Source organism: Lepidochelys kempii, chromosome 24 (genome assembly GCF_965140285.1).
Source record: "Lepidochelys kempii isolate rLepKem1 chromosome 24, rLepKem1.hap1, whole genome shotgun sequence".
Taxonomy (NCBI): Eukaryota; Metazoa; Chordata; order Testudines; family Cheloniidae; genus Lepidochelys; species Lepidochelys kempii.
This window is the reverse complement of record NC_136403.1, coordinates 14,184,243-14,205,092: the sequence shown is the minus strand read 5'-3', so window position 1 is coordinate 14,205,092 and position 20,850 is coordinate 14,184,243. Positions and strand designations below refer to the sequence as shown.

At 49.0% G+C, this 20,850-nt stretch overlaps 1 protein-coding gene across 1 annotated transcript in view; it reads left to right on the top strand.

Moving 5' to 3' along the window:
- The window catches only part of LOC144929826 (IgGFc-binding protein-like), an 81,103-nt gene that overhangs the window by 37,274 nt on the left and 22,979 nt on the right, over positions 1–20,850 (top strand). The window contains exons 21-25 of the mRNA XM_078850401.1: positions 1,451–1,716; positions 2,581–3,179; positions 3,635–4,199; positions 13,813–14,411; positions 16,302–16,866. Coding sequence (XP_078706527.1) covers positions 1,451–1,716; positions 2,581–3,179; positions 3,635–4,199; positions 13,813–14,411; positions 16,302–16,866 — 2,594 coding nt within the window. The remainder of the gene's footprint in view (positions 1–1,450; positions 1,717–2,580; positions 3,180–3,634; positions 4,200–13,812; positions 14,412–16,301; positions 16,867–20,850) is intronic.

Below are 20,850 nucleotides of genomic sequence, written 5' to 3'. Positions count from 1 at the left end.
GTTAGGTTCACTCCCTCTGGGGCACCTGGCACTGGCCACTGTCGGTAGACAGGATACTGGTCTGGATGGACCTTTGGTCTGACCCAGTAGGGCCATTCTTATGTTCTTATGAGGACACAGGAGGGTTGGGCCAAACAACACATCAGCACAAGCACAAAATGTGGACGCAAAGCTCTAGACAGTTCTGAGTGTCCACATGACCAGATGTCCCTGCTTTGGATGCTTCTGCTGCTGCTGCTCCTACTGGCTGGAGTCTCCAGCCTACAAGTGGCCTGTTCCCTGGGGCTTTTGGGAACGCAGTTTCCATATTTCCCTCCCGTTGTTTGTAGAGTGCTGATACCCAGAAGCCTCCAAGGACAGTGTGGGCCCCATACACTGGAGTCTTAGACCAGGGTTTCTGAACCCTGGATCATGACCCAGTCACCATTTCAAAGTTTGTGTGGTGGTCCTGGCCCGCTGGAGCTGACTGAGCTCTGTGCACTACGACCTCGGGGTCACTGCTCTGGTGAGCTTTGCCAGCCTGCACTGATGAGGGGCTGGCTGGGTCACATTTGTGGGAGTTGTGCCCCAACCTGGTGGGTGGGGGCTCTGCACCACTCTTTGAGATGTGACATGCCAGAGGGGCGGCTGGGCCAAACCTGAGCGGTGGCGCAACCCCAGAAGTCACAAAGCCTGGAGCAGAAAGTCCAGCTTAGCCAGCCCCATTGGATTGGAACCGCAGGAGTCAGTGCTGTGGGGAGGAGGGGCTCTGCAACCCCCACAGGGCCTCCCACCCCCACCCTATACCTCTCCAGGGGAAGAACCCAGCTTCCCCTCCACCAGCCTATTTAGTGGGTTGTGAAAGGCCATCAACATTTACACATGAGTCTGGAGCCCGGAAAGGCTGACAGGCACAGCGGTGGAGTTCATGAACTGGCTGCTTCAGAGGGAATGAACAGAACAGGCAGCCATGGAGTGATCCATCTCCAGTTGTCCACTCCCAGCGTCTGGCAGTCAGAGGCTTAGCCATCTTGGCTAATAGCCATTGATGGACCTGTCCTCCAGTGAAAGTGGGAGAAGGTTCCTTTGGTGCCCAGGCTGTGGTCATTGATGTCAATGGGCAGAACTCCCAGGAATTCAATGGTGCAGGGTCAGGCCCTTTTTTACGTTAGGTTCCCTTTACTTCAAGAGGCACAGGATTGGGGTGAAGACTTCCCAGGCTCCCCTGCAGCATCTGGCAAAATCTGAGAAGCTCGCCCTGCAGATGAGTTTCACTCTGGACTCTGCTATTCACAATGTCAGTTTTTGATGAAAAGCTAAAATTAAAGTAATGAAGTACTCACTAAAAATGTGAATGCGGAATGCATCAACATGCTATATCAGGGACTGGCCTGTGCTCCCATGTGCATCCTGACTCTTTAGCGAGATGAGAGAAAAAACCTTGTAACCATTATTAACGTGACTCTTCCAGGTGTACGAATGACACTGGCAACCTTGTGCCTTGTCCAAAATTACACGTGTTCCAGCAACTGTGTGGGATCCTCACGAACCGCTCGGGACCTTTCTCTGAGTGTCACTGGCACGAGAGCCCATCCCCTTACTACGAGTCCTGTGTCTACGACCTTTGTCAGTATGGCCTGGGCAATCGCATGCTGTGTGCCGCGATCGAATCGTACGATGAGATATGCACCATTGTCGGTGTGAAAATGGCCAACTGGAGACCACGGATGGGATGCAGTAAGCGATAAGGGTCTTTGCTTTTATTTGAAATGGCTATTCCCTGTCTATGGTATCCCAGCTTTACAATGACCTGTCGACTGTGTGAATGTGATACAGTGTTCTCAAAGGTCAGGGGCCTGCTGAGTCAGGGGCCTCAAAAGTCAGCACTGCAAAACACAAGCAGCATTTCCACAATGTGCATGTGCAACACAATTGTCACAGCTTCCCCAATTCTAACGTAAAGAGGAGGGAAGGAACAATGCCAGACTACGTCAGAAGGTGGATACACTTCCTTGTCTGATTCCAAATCCAAAGGAGGCCTTGTGGCACCTTAGAGACTAACCCATTTATTTGAGCATGAGCTTCCGTGAGCTACAGCTGTGGAAAATCCACTGAATGCATCCAATGAAGTGAGCTGTAGCTCACGAAAGCTCATGCTCAAATAAATGGGTTAGTCTCTAAGGTGCCACAAGTCCTCCTGTTCTTTTGGTGGATACAGACTAACACGGCTGTTACTCTGAAACAAATCCAAAGGTTTACTTTTCATGGGAATAGGAAGTAGGTGCAGAAGCTGAGATCAGAACTGTCCCTTTTCCACTCTAGGTACTCCATCCATGCCATTTCTCTCTGTTTTCTTGCCTGATACTCATACAAATATATATGAAGAGTAATACTCCCCAGAGGGCAGATTCTGTTTGTAGTGAATTCACAAGTGCTGATGGTTTCTCTTGCTCTGGTTTTAGCCCTGGGAAGCAAGTGAAGATGAACTTAACTTTCAGATGAAAAATGGGGAAAAGACCATTAGGGCTTGTGCATCAGTCTGGGGCTGTTTCTGAAGTGCTGGAAAGGAATTCATGCACAGGTCTCTCTTGATTCTTCTAGGTTTCACTTGCCCAGCCAAGAACTCTTTTGACTTCTGTGGCCCTGCCTGCCCTGCCACTTGTGCCAACCTTAGTGCACCCCTGCTCTGCACAAAGCCCTGCGTGGCGGGATGCTTCTGCAGGGAAGGCTACGCTCTGGACGCTGGACGCTGTGTGCCTGTGAGCCGGTGCGGCTGCACGCTGAAGGGTCAGTATCACCGGCTGGGAGAGGAGGTGATCCTGACAGACACCTGCCGCAGGAAATGCAGCTGCCGGCAGCCTGCCCAGCCCATGCAGTGCCAGGATCATGCCTGCGGGGCTCTGGAGACATGCCGCGTTGTTGGTGGCATCCGAGGCTGTTACCCTGTGACGTTCGGCACCTTATGGGTGTTCGGCCACTCCCACTACACCACATTTGATGGAGTCATGTTTGATTATCAAGGAGCCTGCAAATACACCCTAAGCAAGTACTGTGGCCCCCCTGGGAACCTCCCAGACTTCGCTGTCAACGTGGAGAATGAGCACAAAGGATCCATCGCGGTGTCCTGGATACGCCTGGTGGAGCTAGATGTCTATGGAGAGCATGTTGCTATAGTGGTGGGACAGTATGGTCAAGTGCAGGTAAGAGCATTTCACAGATTTGAAGAAATTGATCTCTTCCGTGCTGAACGGAGTTAAGGGAGGAAATGTAGGTCCAGGAAAATCATAACTGGGAGAAGCCTTAAATATGCTCCTCTTCCATGTACGTGGGTGTCAAGAACCTGCTACTAAGGTAAGCCAGTGATTCAGTCTTGCTCTAAATTTTGTCAGGTTGTCTTCGGAACCTTCATTCACTAATGACCTGGACGAACAATCTGACAAGCTGGCCATAGTTCTGGTTTGCAAAGGGGATGGAATATAGAGCAGGGCAGAAAAACAAATACCCGAAACATACAGAACGATCCTAGGATACAGATACAGACAATAAAAGTGATGAGAAATAGCTAGAAATGCGGGCTGCCTGTTGGCATGACAATGAATGCACCAGGCTTGGGGAGAGGGGATTAATGCACACACTTGTCTCGCTTTCCCACTAGGTGAATGGATCCCTGGTCAATCTGCCCCTGGTCCTTGCATCGGGTAAACTCTACGCCTATTACAGCGGCTCGTCTGCTGTGCTCCAGACCGACTTTGGCCTCTCTGTGTCCTACGACTGGTCCCACTCTGTGTCGGTTTCTGTTTCTGAGATCTACTTTGGGTCACTGTGTGGACTTGGTGGGGATTTCAATGGGAACCAGAGTGATGATTTCCGGACCCCAAATGGTTCTGTGGTCCATGATGCCGTCACCTTTGGCAATAGCTGGAAGGATGCTGATTCCCCTTTTCATTGCACAGCAGTTGGGCTCCCAGCCCCATGTAATGAAGCAGAACAAGCCCAGTACAGATCTCAGAGCTACTGCGGGGTCATCGCAGACACTGCTGGGCCTTTTAAAGAGTGTAACCAGCTGGTTGATGCTCAGATCCATTTGGAGAACTGCGTGAGGGATGTGTGTGTGACTCGGGGCAGCCGGCAGACCCTGTGTGAAGTGCTTCGCAGTTATGCCCAGCAGTGCCAAAGTCGCGGCATTGCCATTGAGCCATGGAGACAGCGGGCTGGATGCGGTAAGCAGTCGAGTCCAAATATATGGAGAGTGTTACCTCAGACTCCCCAAATCTTCTTTGTTTCCTTGGTCTGATCCACAGTCCATTGAAATCAAGGGAGTTTTTCCACTGATTTCAATCAGATTTGGCTCCGGCCCCATTGAGTCACAGGAACGCAGTGGGTATAAGAGGATTGGGGAGGCTAAACATCCCCAAATGGGGCAAGAAATGCCACTAGCCCACCACATTTGGAGCGCTGCTGCCAGAAGCTACCAAGAAGTTGGGTCTGCTGGCGCCCAGTCTATGGCCCCACCCATGCTCCATCCCAAACCCCTGCCCCTGCTTGGCCTCTTCCCCTCTTTTCCCCGCCCCCACTTCACTTCTTCCCACCCGCGCTGCACCTCTTTCCCCCGAGCCCCTCCCATCTGCCGCTCATTTCTCTCCTCCCCCCACCATCGCTCACCGTTAGGGCAGGAGGGGGCAGAAAGGAATGAGCGGCAGGCGGATGGGGAGGGTCTCAGGGGCACAGAGGAGCAAGCAGCAGGCGGGGGAGCCTCAAGGGAGGGGGCAGAGAGGAGCGGGGCCTTGGAGGAGGGGGCAAAGTGGAGCGGGCGGGTGGGCCTCGGGGGAAGGGGTGAAGCGGAATGGGTGGGGGGGTCTCGGGGTAGGGGGCGAAGAGGAGCAGGTGGGGGGGTGTAATGGGGTGGCTGCAGAGACCTCCTGGCTCCTGCCCTCACTGGGCTGAGAAAGTCACGCAGAGACCTTGGTGCAGTGCTCACCTGGTGCTTTTATTTACAGGTTGTGTTCCCACCACTTTTCCACCATACACATAGCCCCCTTCTTACAGTCCACCAGCAGGAGACAGGGGGCAAGCTACCTCTCTCTGCTTCCCCTCACTGGCCTTCCTCTAGTGCAGCTCACAGCCTTTCCAGCTCCTCCCCTGGCTTCCTTCCCCTGGGGCTTTTACCCAGCCCCAGCCTGACAAGGCAGCAGCTGTTCCAGCTTCCCCAGTCAGGGCCAGGTGATCTACCAGCTCCAATTCACCTCCCTTAATTGGAGCTGGAGTGACAGAGGGTTGGCTAAGGAGTTTTCTTAGCCTCAGGGAGGGGGGTGAAGCAAAGCGGTCGGGGGACACCTTGGGGCGCAGCGAGAGGTGGGGGGCGGGCCGCGAGGCCATGGTCCGGGTGCCGGTAGCGCCTCCCACTTCTAGGGAGCTTCCAGCGCTCGTGGCCAGCCTCTCCAAATGCCAGAGTCATGTGCCAGCTACATGTGTCTGCAACTGATCTCTCTGTCAGGGTGAAAGGGAGTTAGGGTCACGCAGCTGCTTGGGTGCCAGTGAGAATTTAAAGCTGAAATGAAACAAACTAGACTTGCCAATTGGATAAGTGTCGTAATCAGAACTGGAATTGGAAATTAATTAGGGTAACCCCTTTTTATTGAGTCCAGGGAGCATTAGTCTACTAGGTTCCTTTCTAACCAGCTTGTACCTTGATCACGATCACGATGCTCAAGTTATTCTTAACCAATCAGCAAGTAATTGATTCACCCAGAACCACCTCAGTATGCAGTCAGCCGTTCACCAATCAAAGGTAGACACAACCAATATTCTGAATACACCACTTCAGCCTTACAAGTTAACAAATTTATTTGAGCATAAGCTTTCATGAGCCACAGCTCACTTCATCAAATGCATCCGATGAAGTGAGCTGTAGCTCATGAAAGCTTATGGTCAAATAAATGTGTTAGTCTCTAAGGTGCCACAAGTCCTCCTTTTCTTTTTGCAAATACAGACTAACATGGCTGCTACTCTGAAGCCTTGCAAGCGATTGTCATAGACTATGGTTCAGGTCTCAGCAGTTGTACCAAGGAGCCATCCAAATCACCAAGGTTTCTTATTAAATGTGCTTATGATCATCAATTGTTTAGTACTTTTTAATACATTTATTACAATTCTAGTGCCTTTTCAAGGAGCAAGGATACACATGTCTTCAAGGCACTTTCAGGCATGTGGTCCCTGCTATTTGAATGTGTGACAAAGCTCTGTCCTTGCCTCCGTGGGTCTCGTGTTTCCTGGTGGATTTCGCTAGCCTCAGAGGCTCACTGTGACCCTCCACATAACCCTTCTCTCTCTAGAGACAAGGGTCACAGTCTACTAAGCCATTTTCATCATAAGCCAGTGAGGGAGGTGAGGAGAAGTTATCCTTCCTTGCACAGTCTCTGTTGTCTCCCAGTCTCAGTGATTAATCAGGGGGCAAAGGGTGTGTGTGAGGGAGCCCGGGCCCACCCTCTACTCCGGGCTCCAGGCCAGGGACCCTAATAGTATCAGCTATGGTAGCTGACCTTTTAGAAACATGATACGTACAATTTATAGAATCATAGAATCATAGAATATCAGGGTTGGAAGGGACCTCAGGAGGTCATCTAGTCCAACCCCCTGCTCAAAGCAGGACCGATCCCCGACTACATCATCCCAGCCAGGGCTTTGTCAAGCCTGACCTTAAAAACTTCTAGGGAAAGAGATTCCACCACCTCCCTAGGTAACGGATTCCAGTGTTTCACCACCCTCCGAGTGAAAAAGTTTTTCCTAATATCCAACCTAAATCTCCCCCACTGCAACTTGAGACCATTACTCCTTGTTCTGTCATCTGCTACCACTGAGAACAGTCTAGAGCCATCCTCTTTGGAACCCCCTTTCAGGTAGTTGAAAGCAGCTATCAAATCCCCCCTCATTCTTCTCTTCTGAAGACTAAACATCCCCAGTTCCCTCAGCGTCTCCTCATAAGTCATGTGTTCCAGTCCCCTGATCATTTTTGTTGCCCTCCGCTGGACGTTTTCCAATTTTTCCACATCCTTCTTGTAGTGTGGGGCCCAAAACTGGACACAGTACTCCAGATGAGGCCTCACCAGTGTCGAATAGAGGAGAACGATCACATCCCTCGATCTGCTGGCAATGCCCCTACTTATACAGCCCAAAATGCCATTGGCCTTCTTGGCAACCAGGGCACACTGTTGACTCATATCCAACTTCTCATCCACTGTAACCTACGTCCTTTTCTGCAGAACTGCTGCCGAGCCATTCGGTCCCTAGTCTGTAGCGGTGCATGGGATTCTTCCGTCCTAAGTGCAGGACTCTGCACTTGTCCTTGTTGAACCTCATCAGATTTCTTTTGGCCCAATCCTCCAATTTGCTAGGGCCCTCTGTATCCTATCCCTACCCTCCAGCATATCTACCTCTCCTTCCAGTTTAGTGTCATCTGCAAACTTGCTGAGGGTGCAATCCACACCATCCTCCAGATCATTTATGAAGATATTGAACAAAACCGGCCCCAGGACCGACCCCTGGGGCACTCCACTTGATACCGGCTGCCAACTAGACATGGAGCCATTGATCACTACCTGTTGAGCCTGACAATCTAGCCAGCTTTCTATCCACCTTATAGTCCATTCATCCAGCCCATACTTCTTTAACTTGCTGGCAAGAATACTGTGGGAGACCGTGTCAAAAGCTTTGCTAAAGTCAAGGAACAACACGTCCACTGCTTTCCTTTCATCCACAGAGCCAGTTATCTCGTCATAGAGGGCAATTAGATTAGTCAGGCATGACTTGCCCTTGGTGAATCCATGCTGACTGTTCCTGATCACTTTCCTCTCCTCTAAGTGCTTCAGAATTGATTCCTTGAGGACCTGCTCCATGATTTTTCCAGGGACTGAGGTGAGGCTGACTGGCCTGTAGTTCCCAGGATCCTCCTTCTTCCCTTTTTTAAAGATGGGCACTACATTAGCCTTTTTCCAGTTATCTGGGACCTCCCCCGATCGCCATGAGTTTTCAAAGATAATGGCCAATGGCTCTGCAATCACATCCGCCAACTCCTTTAGCACTCTTGGATGCAACGCATCCGGCCCCATGGACTTGTGCTCGTCCAGCTTTTCTAAATAGTCCTGAACCACCTCTTTCTCCACAGAGGGCTGGCCATCTATTCCCCATGTTGTGATGCCCAGCGCAGCAGTCTGGGAACTGACCTTGTTCGTGAAGACAGAGGCAAAAAAAGCATTGAGTACATTAGCTTTTTCCACATCCACTGTCACTAGGTTAACTCCCTCATTCAGTAAGGGGCCCACACTTTCCTTGACTTTCTTCTTGTTACTAACATACCTGAAGAAACTCTTCTTGTTACTCTTAACATCTCTTGCTAGCTGCAGCTCCAGGTGTGATTTGGCCTTCCTGATTTCACTCCTGCAAGCCTGAGCAATATTTTTATACTCTTCTCTGGTCATTTGTCCAATCTTCCACTTCTTGTAAGCTTCTTTTTTGTATTTAAGAGCAGCAAGGATTTCACTGTTAAGCCAAGCTGGGCTACTTCCCCCACAGCAGCCCTCACTTCCTCAAGCTCCGCTTCCCCCTTACCTCAGGGCCTCCTGCCTTGTGCCTGATATGGTGTGTACTACTCAGCCTCTCCAACAACGCAACTTCCTCCCACAGCTCCTGACACCCACCTGACTGACTGGGAGGCTTTTAACTAGTTTCAGCCAGCCCCTGGTTGGCTTCAGGTATCCCAAGCAACCTATCATTCTCCCTGCCTTCTGGAAAGTTCTTAATTGGCCCCAGGTGTCTTAATTGACGTGGAGCAGCTGCCATTTCACTTATCCTGGTACCAGGGATTTGTTTAGCCTGGAGCTAATATATCTATCTCCCACTACTTTTCTATAGCCATCTGGCCTTGCCCCGTCACAAATGGTTTGGTGTGAAAAGGACAAGTTTAAAGTATCAAAAGTAATTTCTTAAAGTTATTGTTTTAAATCTCTCTTAAGCCAGTTTGCTTGGACTTATCAAGGAGGGCCGGCATATAGCATTAGTCAGTTAAAATCCAAAAGGGGGTTCCTTGATGTCTCACTGAAGAGCGTAGACTCAACAAGCTAACCTTCACTCATTTATATTAAAGAACAGAAGGACAAGTCCAATCTTTGAGATGAAATCTCACTGCTTCTTCTTGTCCTCTTAACCCTGGAATAAGAGAGACTCCTTTCCACATGGCTGCACAGTTGCACTTCTGGATTCAGCTGCTTATTTGGGGGTTCAGTCAGCTCTTCTTGGCCTTCTGACCCAACCTGGACAGGAGATGTTGTCCGCAGGGGTTCAGCAAGCTCTGGGATCATAGGCGCCGACTCCATGGATGTTCCGGGGCTGGAGCACTCATGGGAAAAAAAAAAAGGGTGCCCAGCACCCATCAGCCACAGCGGTTTGGCAGCACTGCCACCGATCAGCTGTTTGGTGGCGCCCAGATGAGCTAGTCAGGGGTGCCGCCAAACCTCTGTTCTGTGACACCGCCAAACAGCTAATTTGCAGCCAGGTGGGAGGGTGGAGAGCAGCGAGCGGTGGGCAGGTGGGGACCTAGAGGAGAGGGTGGAGTGGGGCTGGGAAGAGGTGGAGCAAGGGCAGGGCCTTTAGGGGAGGGAGCAGAGTGGGGACGGGAAGAGGCAAAGCAAGGGCAAGGCCTCGGGGGAGGGGTCGGAGCCAGGGCAGGAAGATGCCGAGCGAGGGTGGGGCTTTGGGGGAAGGGGTGGTGTGGGGTAGGGGCCTCGGGGCAAAGCGGGGGTGGAGCACTCCTGGAGAAAACTAGACATCAGCACCTATGTCTGGGGATACAGACTATGGGCAGTGGCCTCAGGGTTGTATGCTCTGTTAATTGAAGTTAGCAGGAAGGTTGCCACCCTGCAGATTCTATTGGCCATAATTGCTCTCAGCTTTCAGCTCCCAGTTTCCCTGCTACTTCCACCAGGATCCAGTAGATGGTGGTGCTGTATAACATATTTCTTCAGTGCTTCCTTTAGTTGGAGTATTTGAGTCATTTCATGGACTGTATGTTAGTATTTGCTCCAACTATGGGATCACCCCTTTTTAAGACATTTCTCTTAATATTCCAGCATTATACCCTGGTTAGGTGCTAATATCATTTCACATTCTTTTTTTCCTTCTAGTGCTGTACAATTCCTATCGCTTCTACAGTGTAATAATTTACAAAGAAAACAAACAATACCCCTTAATGTCTTCTAAATCTAGCAGACACGCTCTGTATGTTCTTGGACTATACCTAATACTTTTCACATCACATCTTTCAAGCTTATTGTAAGATAGGAGACATGACATTGGAAGAATAAGACAGATTATTCATGAGGAGAGTTGTAATATTTATTAATTAATATTAATTAGTATTAATAAATTAATACAATATTAATTAATTAATATTCCACTTTATGCATCCAATGAAGTGAGCTGTAGCTCACGAAAGCTTATGCTCAAATAAATTGGTTAGTCTCTAAGGTGCCACAAGTCCTCCTTTTCTTTTTGCGAATACAGACTAACACGGCTGCTACACTGAAATCTGTTTCTATTGGCCATTTGCCAAATTGGGCTAAGTGTTCAGCTTCTGGTTTCTCTGTTATTTCCATCAGTGTCCAGTAGATGGGTTGGTATATAACACATTTCTTCGATGCTTCCTTAGTTGGAGCATTTCAGTCACTTCATGGATTATATTTTACCGTATGTCTACACTTAAACCACTGCATCAGCACAGCTGCACCGAAGTAATTCTGTAGTGTTGACCTGACCTTAGCATCTGCCCCAACAATAAATTGGCATCCCCCGTTTTTAAGACAATGTACTACAGTTTATATCGTGTTAACTTATGTGCGAATAAACCGTTCTCCTGCGCCACATAAGTTGCACTGACATAAGTGCTGTGTGGACAGCACTATGCTGGCAGGAGAGTTTCTCCCACTGACACAGCTACTGCCTCTCGCGGATGTGATTTTATTATGTTGATGGGAGAGCTCTCTCCCATTGGCATAGAGACGTGGCAACCAGACATGGTGCAGCTGCTTCTAGTGTAGACAAGCCCTCACATGTTACTCTTAATATTCCAGCATTATACCCTGGCTTGGTGCTGATATCATTCAAAATTCTTTTTTTCCTTCTAGTGCTATACAATTCCTATCTCTTCTACAGTGCAACAATAATTTATATAGAAAGCAAACAAAATCTCTTGTCTTCTAAATCTAGCTCCATACATTCATAGAATCTCAGGGTTGGAAAGGACCTCAGGAGGTCATCTAGTCCAACCCCCTCCTCAAAGCAGGACCACTCCCCAATTTTTGCCCCATCTCTAAATGGCCTCCCTCAAGGATTGAGCTCACAACCCTGGGTTTAGCAGGCCAATGCTCAAACCACTGAGCTATCCCTCCCACCATACATTCTTGCACTGTATCTAATATTTTTCACATCCCATCTTCCAGGCTTATCATAGGATAGGAGACATTACACTGGAAGAACAAGACCGATTATTCATAAGGAGAGTTGCAAATCTGATTCCCAAGGCAGACAAATGTACAATTTGGGATGGAGGCCAGATGGTTTGGATTTCTTGGGGTAACAGTTTGCTCCATTTGACCTTCAGTTTTCTGAGTCTCACAGCAAGCTATTTCTAACTTACATTTTCTACACTTATCTCTGGTTCTTAGTTAACATATTTGAGCCAACAGAGTCCTCTGCACAGGGAAAAGGGAAGTTATTCTTATCTCTGGCCTGGCAGGGGTTCTCTTGGGGCTTTGTCTACACTGGACTTTCGTTGGTAAAACTTTTGTCATTCAGAGGTGTGGAAAAAAACCACACACCCTCGGACGACAAAATTTGTACTGACAAAAGCACCAGCGTGAACAGCTCTTTGTGGTCGGGAGAGCTCTCCTGCTGACAAAGCTACAGCCTCTCATTGGGGGTGGGATTCTTTTGTCAGTGGGAGAGCTTTCTCCCGCCGACAAAGAGCGGCTACACTGCTCACCTTTTAGTGGCACGGCTGTAATGGTACAGCTGTGTCACTAAAAGGTGCGTAGTGTAGACATAGCCTTAGTTAGGCTAAGGGCTTGTCTACACTTTAGCGCTTAATGAAGACACTACCTACACCAACTGGAGAGCTTCTCCTGCTGGCTTGGGTACTCCACGTCCCCGAGAGGCGGTAGCAGTGTTGACAGGAGAAACTCTTCCATCGACATAGTGCTGTCCACAGCAGGAGTTCAGTCACTACAACTGTGTCTCTCGGGTATGGATTTTCCACACCCCCAAGCGACATAGTTACACCAGCATACATTTGTACTGTAGACCAGAGCTAAGAGAGGTGGAGGTTAACAGTATGGTCTGGTCTCCACTAGAGATTCACGTCAGTATAGCTACACCGCTCAGGGTGAATCCACACCCCTGAGCGGTGCAGTTATACCAACCTAACCCCCGGTGTAGACAGCGCTGTGTCTGTTGACATAGCTACCGTCTCTCGGAGAGTTGGATTCACTATGCCAGCTCAGCATAGGATTGTCTTCATTAAAGCTCTACAGACAGCAGCATTTTAAGTGTAGACCTCCCCTATGTAAACTATGGGAGACCTTTGAGACGTTAACAATAGTTGGAAGATTCCTTATCAGACATCTGAGCTTTCCTTTCCTGGGAACTGTGTATTTTAACTTTAGCTTAGTTAATACTCCCCAGACGAGATGTCCCACCTGTTGTGATGGGCCAATAAATTCTCATTGTCTTTAGCTTTGAGAAGAAGCTAAATGTTTCAAATAAGCATAAGGATAATTGTCACCAGCTAGTTAAAAGGACAGAGGGAGAAGAATTACATTCACTGTACAGTGTAAAAAGAAAAGGAGGACTTGTGGCACCTTAGAGACTAACAAATTTATTAGAGCATAAGCTTTCGTGAGCTACAGCTCACTTCATCGGATGCAGTGAGCTATAGCTCACAAAAGCTTATGCTCTAATAAATTTGTTAGTCTCTAAGGTGCTACAAGTCCTCCTTTCCTTTTTATGGATACAGACTAACACGGCTGCTATTCTGAAACTGTACAGTGTGTACACGTTAAAATATACTTTGAAAATATATTAACTACAGTTACCAGCTCTCTGAAGCAGGATCTCAGGGTCTACCTTTCTCTTCCACCTTCCATTCCTGGTCTCACAAAGTGTCACACACAATGCAATGAGTTAAATACCAGCTGGACAGGGATTCCACATGTAAATAGAGAGCACTAAAAATAGATAACAAACCAGATCCAGATTTCATTGAGCAACCTAATGGCAGCTGGGATGCTTGTTTATTGCTCACTCTTAGAAAATGCTACAGGACCTTTTAGTGCTATCTGAATAACTCTGAGACGGGTACTAAGGCCAGTCTGTCACCTTAATGGGTGCGCTGGGAAATGGTACTTAGTGCAGCATCCCTCCCTAGGACTGTCTGCAGAGTCATCACTGGGTATGAATCCAAGGGTGGGGAGGGACTTGGATGGGCATCTTTCTGGCCCAGAGTAGAAGCCACTACTGATGCTGTAGTGACATGCTGATATTTACTGGCTAGGCTATTAGCTGTGCCTGGAACTTGATCCTAAGAGAGGAGTGTTGCTTGTAAGGAGAAACCCTAGATTTTTAGCACGAAAATTATTTCTTAGGAAATGAAGGATCTGTCCTGCTCTCTGTATATTAAGTCTTTCCTCTGATCCCTGTTTTCATTGTTTGTCCTGGATTTTCTGCCTGGGAGGATTCCCTGCAGTGTCCTTCTGTATTTCTAACCACAGTTCTTCATGTCCCTTTCAGAGTTAACCTGCCCCCCCAACAGCCACTATGAGCTCTGTGGACCTTCCTGCCCGGCCTCTTGTGCCCACCCAGCTGTGCCCTCCCGCTGCCGGACTGCGTGTGAAGAAGGGTGCCAGTGTGACCCTGGCTTTGTGCGGAGTGGCACTGACTGTGTGCCTCCAGAGCAGTGCGGCTGCACCCACAATGGCAGATACCACCTGGCAGGGGAAAGCTTCTGGGAAGGAGAAAATTGCCGGAGATTGTGCAGATGTGACAGCTCCTCCCACGCTGTCCAGTGCTCCCGCTCTGCCTGCGCCCCTGGGGAATTCTGTGGCACTCGAAAGGGGGCTTATGGGTGCCATGAGCGAACCAACGGCATCTGCTGGGCTTCTGGTCTGCCCCATTACACTACGTTTGATGGGAAGCGATACAATTCCCAGGGCACCTGCAAATATGTGTTTGCTGAACTGTGTGGGACATCAAAGTCCTTATCCTTCTTCAGAGTGGAAGTGAAGAACGGAAACCTGCCCCATGTTCCTGTGCCTGTGACCTCGGAGGTCTTTGTCCTTGTGAACAAGACTGAGATCCATCTGCAGAGAGGGCAGCACGGGACGGTCAAGGTAATTCCATGGGGCTAGTTCTCCCTGGGAAAGCACTTAATGAAATAAATGAAATTGGGGGAAAAGTCATTTCCCAGTAGTTGTTGATTTTTTCCCACTTTCCCGAATACGCCCGTCAGTGCCTAACTTCCCCCTGAGCTGCGAAGGCCACGCAAGCGGGGAGAGGCGCCCCTACCCCAGCCCGGCCCAGCTGGAGTTGCCCTGGCCGGAGAGAGGAGCCCCTCCCCTGGCCTGGCCCCAAGCTGCTGCGCCGAGGGAGGGCTGGGGGGAGTCCTCTCTCCCCGCTGCAGCCTCAGGACAGCCTGCACCCCAAACCCTTCATCCCTGGCCCCACCCCAGAGCCCGCACCCCTAGCTGTAGCCCTCACCACCCTGCACCCCAATCTCCTGCCCCAGCTCTGAGCCCCCTCCCACACTCCAAACCCCTTATCCCTGGCCCCATTGCAGAGCTCGCAACCCTACACCCCAACCCTCTGCCCTGGCCCTGAACCCCCTCCCAAACTCTGAACCCCTCGGCTCCACCCCTACCACACATCACCTCCATATTGGCGCACATAACAAAATTAATTCCGCACACGCATGTAAAAAATTAGAGGGAACAGTGCCATTATTTCCCCTACAGCAGTCTGTTCAGTACTTTGTGACGAGACCATAATACCCAGGACAGGTTTAGGGTTAGCTCAGATCTCATGTGCACACTAATTATTGTTTGTGTACGTGTTGTGCTGGATGCAAGGTAATCTCAACCTATTCAGCTTCTCAAAGGAAAGGTTAAGCAGAGTCTTGATCAGGCCTGTAAGTAGATAGAAGAGACCTGGTTTTAGGAGCTCTTCAGCTAGCAGAGAAAGGAATAAAAGCGGCTGAAAGTTGGAGTTAGAATAATTCAAATTGCAGACAAGAGGAAACGTTTTCACAGTGAGTAATGGAAGTGGTTCACTCACCCTCACCTGGACTATTCAAATTGAGGTTGATGCCTTTTTAACAAGGTGTCATGGATTCTCAGGGTCTGCGTGATCACCCCAGCCAGTATAGCCTCTTTGGAAAGCACCCTTTGGAAATCCCCAGGGCTGTGGGTTTAGCTTTTTCACAAGAAACAGCTGCGTGGCTTCCTGTGATCAGACTCCTTCTCAGAGAGCAAGGCAACCAGGAAAACATCTGCACTGGTGCAGGGCAGCCTTTTCAAAGCCAGGCACCATTTACTAGTCAACAGGCCTACAGCATCAGAGAGACATTAGGTCAGCACGGAGAAGCAAACTTTTAGTCAGTGTCCATCAGTCCTGCTTCCCAGAGACTCCTCAAGTCTGTCTCCATCTCTGTTTTCTTGTCCCACTGGGAGCCTCCTTTGGGTGTGCTCAGTTCTTTTGTTCTCCTGCTTGGGACTTTTAGACCCCTCCCCTACTGATAGTCGGGGGGGGGGGGAATTAACTTGCTCTGCGCCCTCAGTTGTTAGGTGTTAATGTCCCGGTCCTTGGCTCTTCCATTGTCAATGCAGGACCTTCTATTCATATGTGCTGAGCCCATTCAGTTCTTGATAGCACATCTGGATCCAACTCAGGCAGCCCACCTGACCCAAATAGTCCATCCCACCCCCTCTTCCATGGAAAGCAATTTAACTCCCATACACGGAATACAGTCAGGGGCTAAACTGAGATACAGATATGGATCATAAAAATATTACCCAAAATTCCCACATTCATCACATTGGATATTGGGCTCTCTGGTATCATTTATGTAGTAGAGAAGAATAATTCCCTCCACTGCAGGAATTACTGAGTTAAGTTTTCTGGCTTGGGTCATGCAAGGGACTCAGAGCAAATGATCAGAATGGTCCCTATCTATGACTGCATAAATTCCTGCACTGATCTCTTTGGTGCTATTTTCCCTCACTCAGATTGATGGGGTGACTCTAACTCTCCCGGTGCATCTCAAGAGAAGAGGAATCGTCGTTTATCAGGATGGGTTTCATACAATTGTGCAAGCCGACTCTGGTCTGAGTGTGAGCTATGACCTGGCCCACAGCCTCTTTGTCAGCCTCCCCCCTGAGTACCGAGGCCAGACCTGCGGGCTGTGCGTGAACCTCAATGGAGCGGCTGAGGATGATTTTGTGATGCAGAACGTCTCCCATGGGAAGGACACCTTCCACTTGGCTTTGGCTGGGAAGTCTGAGGATGTCCCTGGCTGTGACGACGGCTGCCCTGATTCCTGCCCTTTGTGTGAAGATGAGGAAAGTCTGGTGCAGTCCAAGTCCCGGTGCTGGGTGATCCAGGACCCTGATGGGCCGTTCTCCACTTGCCACTCCCAGATTGACCCAGGCCACTATCTGTCTGATTGCATCTTTGACCTGTGTGTGTCAGGAGGGGAGAGCAGTGCCCTGTGCGAGTCCATTCAGACATACGCAGCCGCCTGTCAGAGAGCGAATGTCACCATCTCACCTTGGAGGAATGAGTCTTTCTGTGGTAAGGCAGCACTGTGTAACTGTGCTACTGGACTGTGTGCTGGTGGTGGTCTGGCTTTCCTTACGTGATACTCTGAGGTAAAATGATAGTCTGTCAACACAAGCAAAAGCTGCTCAACTCTGGCTGAAACCCAGGTCCTCATAATCATCTGCCAAAGGGATCCCAGACCCCTCAGAGAAACCATCTCCTCAGACTTCTGTGGAAGGTTTTCCAGATCTACCCCGCACAAGGCATCCTGAGCACCATAGAAGTGCCCAGTTCTCCTCATTATTCACAGTGGGAGTGCTGATCCTCTGGAATCAGGTCAAGAGAACCTGAATCCTAATTGTTCAGAAAAGCTAATAACCGGGGCTGGTGGAAAATATTCCATCAAAACGAGTTAGAGATGGAAAATGGGGTTTTCACCAAAATGAAATTTTTCATGAAAAGTGTTTGGTTTCCACAGAACAATTTTTCATTTTAATTAAACAGAATATGTCAATTGAGAAACGCTGCTGGACCCCGTATCTCCTGATGTACCGTTTCCAGGCAATCCATAATGCACTATTTCTCCCCTGCCCCCAGAAAGGGAAGGGAGTGCATTGTGGGTGATGTAGTCTGACCAATGAGCCCGACCAATAGAGGAGAATGGGAGCAGGGCTTACAATTCCCTGATGTACAGTTCCCATGAGGCACTGAAATATTTTCAAATTCCTGCCGAAAAAAAATTAGATTTTTCCACGGGAAGAAACCCCTTTTTTTCTTCCAGTTCTCTGGATAACTAATGCTCCTCAGAGAGACCGCCTGAAAAGCCCAGTCTGTGGAACAAATGGAGACAGACGGAGCTCAGACTTCCATCGTGTTGCTGGGGCTAGTGCCCTTCCTGTTGCTCACTGCTTTAAAAGCTTATTTGTCATTTTACAACGTGATCGCCATCGTTGGGATCTTTCCCACTGTTTCAATTGGCAAGAGATTTGGTTTCAGAGTAGCAGCTGTGTTAGTCTGTATTCGCAAAAAGAACAGGAGGACTTGTGGCACCTTAGAGGCTAACAAATTTATTAGAGCATAAGAGATTTGGTGTTTGTTATGCTTCTTCTAGTGGATAGAGTAGGGATCTGCCGTCTGCTGTTGGTGCAGTCTCTCTAGGGGTCCCAGCTTTCTCCTAAGTGGTCCCCTTCAATTTATCTTCAATTAGACCAGGCTATAAACCCTTACACTCAATTTAAGTTATCAGCCCAGGGCTTGCAGGCTCCTTTTATCTCCCTTCTGGTTTCTCAGAGGCAGCCTGGCTTGGGGCTGTTGCTCCTCTGCTAACCCACGCCTCTCTGCCTCCCCTTCTCTCTCTGTTCCCCTGCTTTAGAGCTGGGCTTGTTTTCTCGCTTGGTCCCAGCTTTGGGTACCTCACATAGGCGGTGAGTTATATGGGCTCGTGGAGCCCTGGCACCAGGAATATTCAGAACCGGGGGCCCCGCTTCACCAATATTTGGAGCTGGGTCCCTCCACTGTCCCTGCCTGGAGTGGGCTCCCCCACGCTGGGCGAGGGGCAGCCCCATCCCCTACCCCCAGTGAGACTACGGTGCGGGGCATCAGGGGAGAGGAGGGGTCCCTCACCCAGAGCTCGCTGCTGCCGGTGGGGAGAGGAAAGGGGGGAAAGTCCTCTCTGACCCTAGCCCTAAGACAGCCTGTCTGCACCCCAAGCTCCTCATCCCTGGCCCTACCCCACCCCAGAGCCTGTGCCCCCAGCACCCCAACCCTGAGCTCCAGCCCTGAGCCCCCTTCTGCACTGTGAACCACTCATCCCCAGCCCCACCCAAGAGCCCTCATTTGAGGGGAAAAACACGCAACATAAATTTGGCAGTCAGTTTCGGGTATGATCATGTTTAGCACAATACTTGATTATTTTATACCCTTTAAAGTATATAATTGGTATACAGGTGTTATGAAGTGGGAATGTTCTTAATGTTTTCTCTGAATACTTTGTGGGTGTCTCAGTTTCCCCTGTGCATTTCTTAAGGCTCTAGGTGGTGGGATAAGGGTGTATGATTGTTACAGAGCCCTAGAGGGCCAGTGTGATGCTGTCTGCCACACCGTGTGCTTCCCGCAGCGAGTCTGCTTGGGCAGGGCTCCTGGGGAAGCTAGAGGGCCCTGCGCCCCAACTACACAGTCAGACGTGACTCTCAGCCAGCCAGTAAAACAGAAGGAATACAGTCTAAAACAGAGGTCATTGGCAATTGGGATAAAATACAAGATGGTTTTACAGAAAGTAGATTGCGACAAACCAACCTGATCTCCTTCTTTGAGAAGGTAACAGATTTATCAGACAAAGGAAATGCAGTGGATCTAATTTACATTGATTTCAGTAAGGCGTTTGATATGGTTCCACATGGGGAATTATTAGCTAAATTGGAAAAGATGGGGATCAATATGAAAACTGAAAGGTGGATAAGGAACTGGTGACAGGGGAGACTACAGTGGTCACACTGAAAGGTGAACTGTCAGGCTGGAGAGAGGTTACTAGTGGAGTCCCCCAAGGATCGGTTTTGGGACCAATCTTATTTAGTCTTTTAATTACTGACCTTGGCACAAAAAGCGGGAATGTGCTAGTAAAGTTTGCGGATGACACGAAGCTGGGAGGCATTGCCAATACAGAGAGGGACCGGGATATCATACAGGACAATCTGGATGATCTTGTAAACTGGAGTAATAGTAGTAGGATGAAATTTAATAGTGAAAAGTGCAAGGTCATGCATTTAGGGATTAATAACAAGAATTTTTAGTTATAAGCTGGGGACGCATCAATTGGAAGTAACAGAGGAAGAGAAAGACCTAGGAGTATTGGTTGATCACAGGATGACTATGAGCTGCCAATGTGATATGGCCGTGCAAAAAGCTAATGCAGTCTTGGGATGCATCAGGGGAGGTATTTCCAGTAGAGATAAGGAGGTGTTAGTACCATTATACAAGGCCCTGGTGAGACCTCATCTGGAATACTGGGTGCAAGTTCTGGTCTCCCATGTTTAAGAAGGACGAATTCAAACTGGAACAAGTACAGAGAAGGGCTACTAGGATGATTCGAGGAATGGAAAAACTTTCTTATGAAAGAAGACTCAAAGAGCTTGGCTTGTTTAGCCTATCCAAAAGAAGGCTGAGGGGAGATATGACTGCTCTCTATAAATATATCAGAGGGATAAATAACAGGGAGGGAGAGGAATTATTTAAGCTTAGTACCAATGTGGACACAAGAACAAATGAATATAAACTGGCCATCAGGAATTTCATTAGACTTGAAATTAGATGGAGGTTTCTAATCATCAGAGGAGTGAAGTTCTGGAACAGCCTTCCAAGGGGAGCAGTGGGGGCAAAAGACATATCCGGCTTCAGGATTAAGCTTGATAAATTTATGGAGGAGATGGTATGATGGGATAGCATAATTTGGGCAATTAATTGATCTCTGACCATTGGCAGTAAATATGTCCAATGGCCTGTGATGGGATGTTAGATGGGGTGGGATCTGAGTTACTAGAGAGAATTCTTTCCTGGGTGTCTGGCTGGTGAGTCTTGCCCACATGCTCAGGGTTTAGCTGATCGCCATATTTGGGGTCATGAAGGAATTTTCCCCCAGGGCAGATTGGCAGAGGCCCTGGGGTTTTTTCACTTTCCTCTGCAGCGTGGGGCAGGGGTCACTCACTGGACGATTCTCTGCACCTTGAAGTCTTTAAACCACAAGTTGAGGACTTCAGTGGCTCAGACACAGGTCAGGGGTTTGTTCCAGGAGTGGGTGGGTGAGACTCCGTGGCCTGCGTTGTGCAGGGGGTCAGACTAGACGATCATAATGGTCCCTTCTGACCTTAAAGTCTGTGAGTCTAGAATCACAACAGGTGCAACAACATACAATATATTGAAGCAGGCAAGTGCTGCTTCTGACTTTCCACTTTTAATTGACTCTCGTAATCTTGTGGCGCTGGCATGTGATAGCTTCATTTTATCCCAGCACCCTCACCTCTT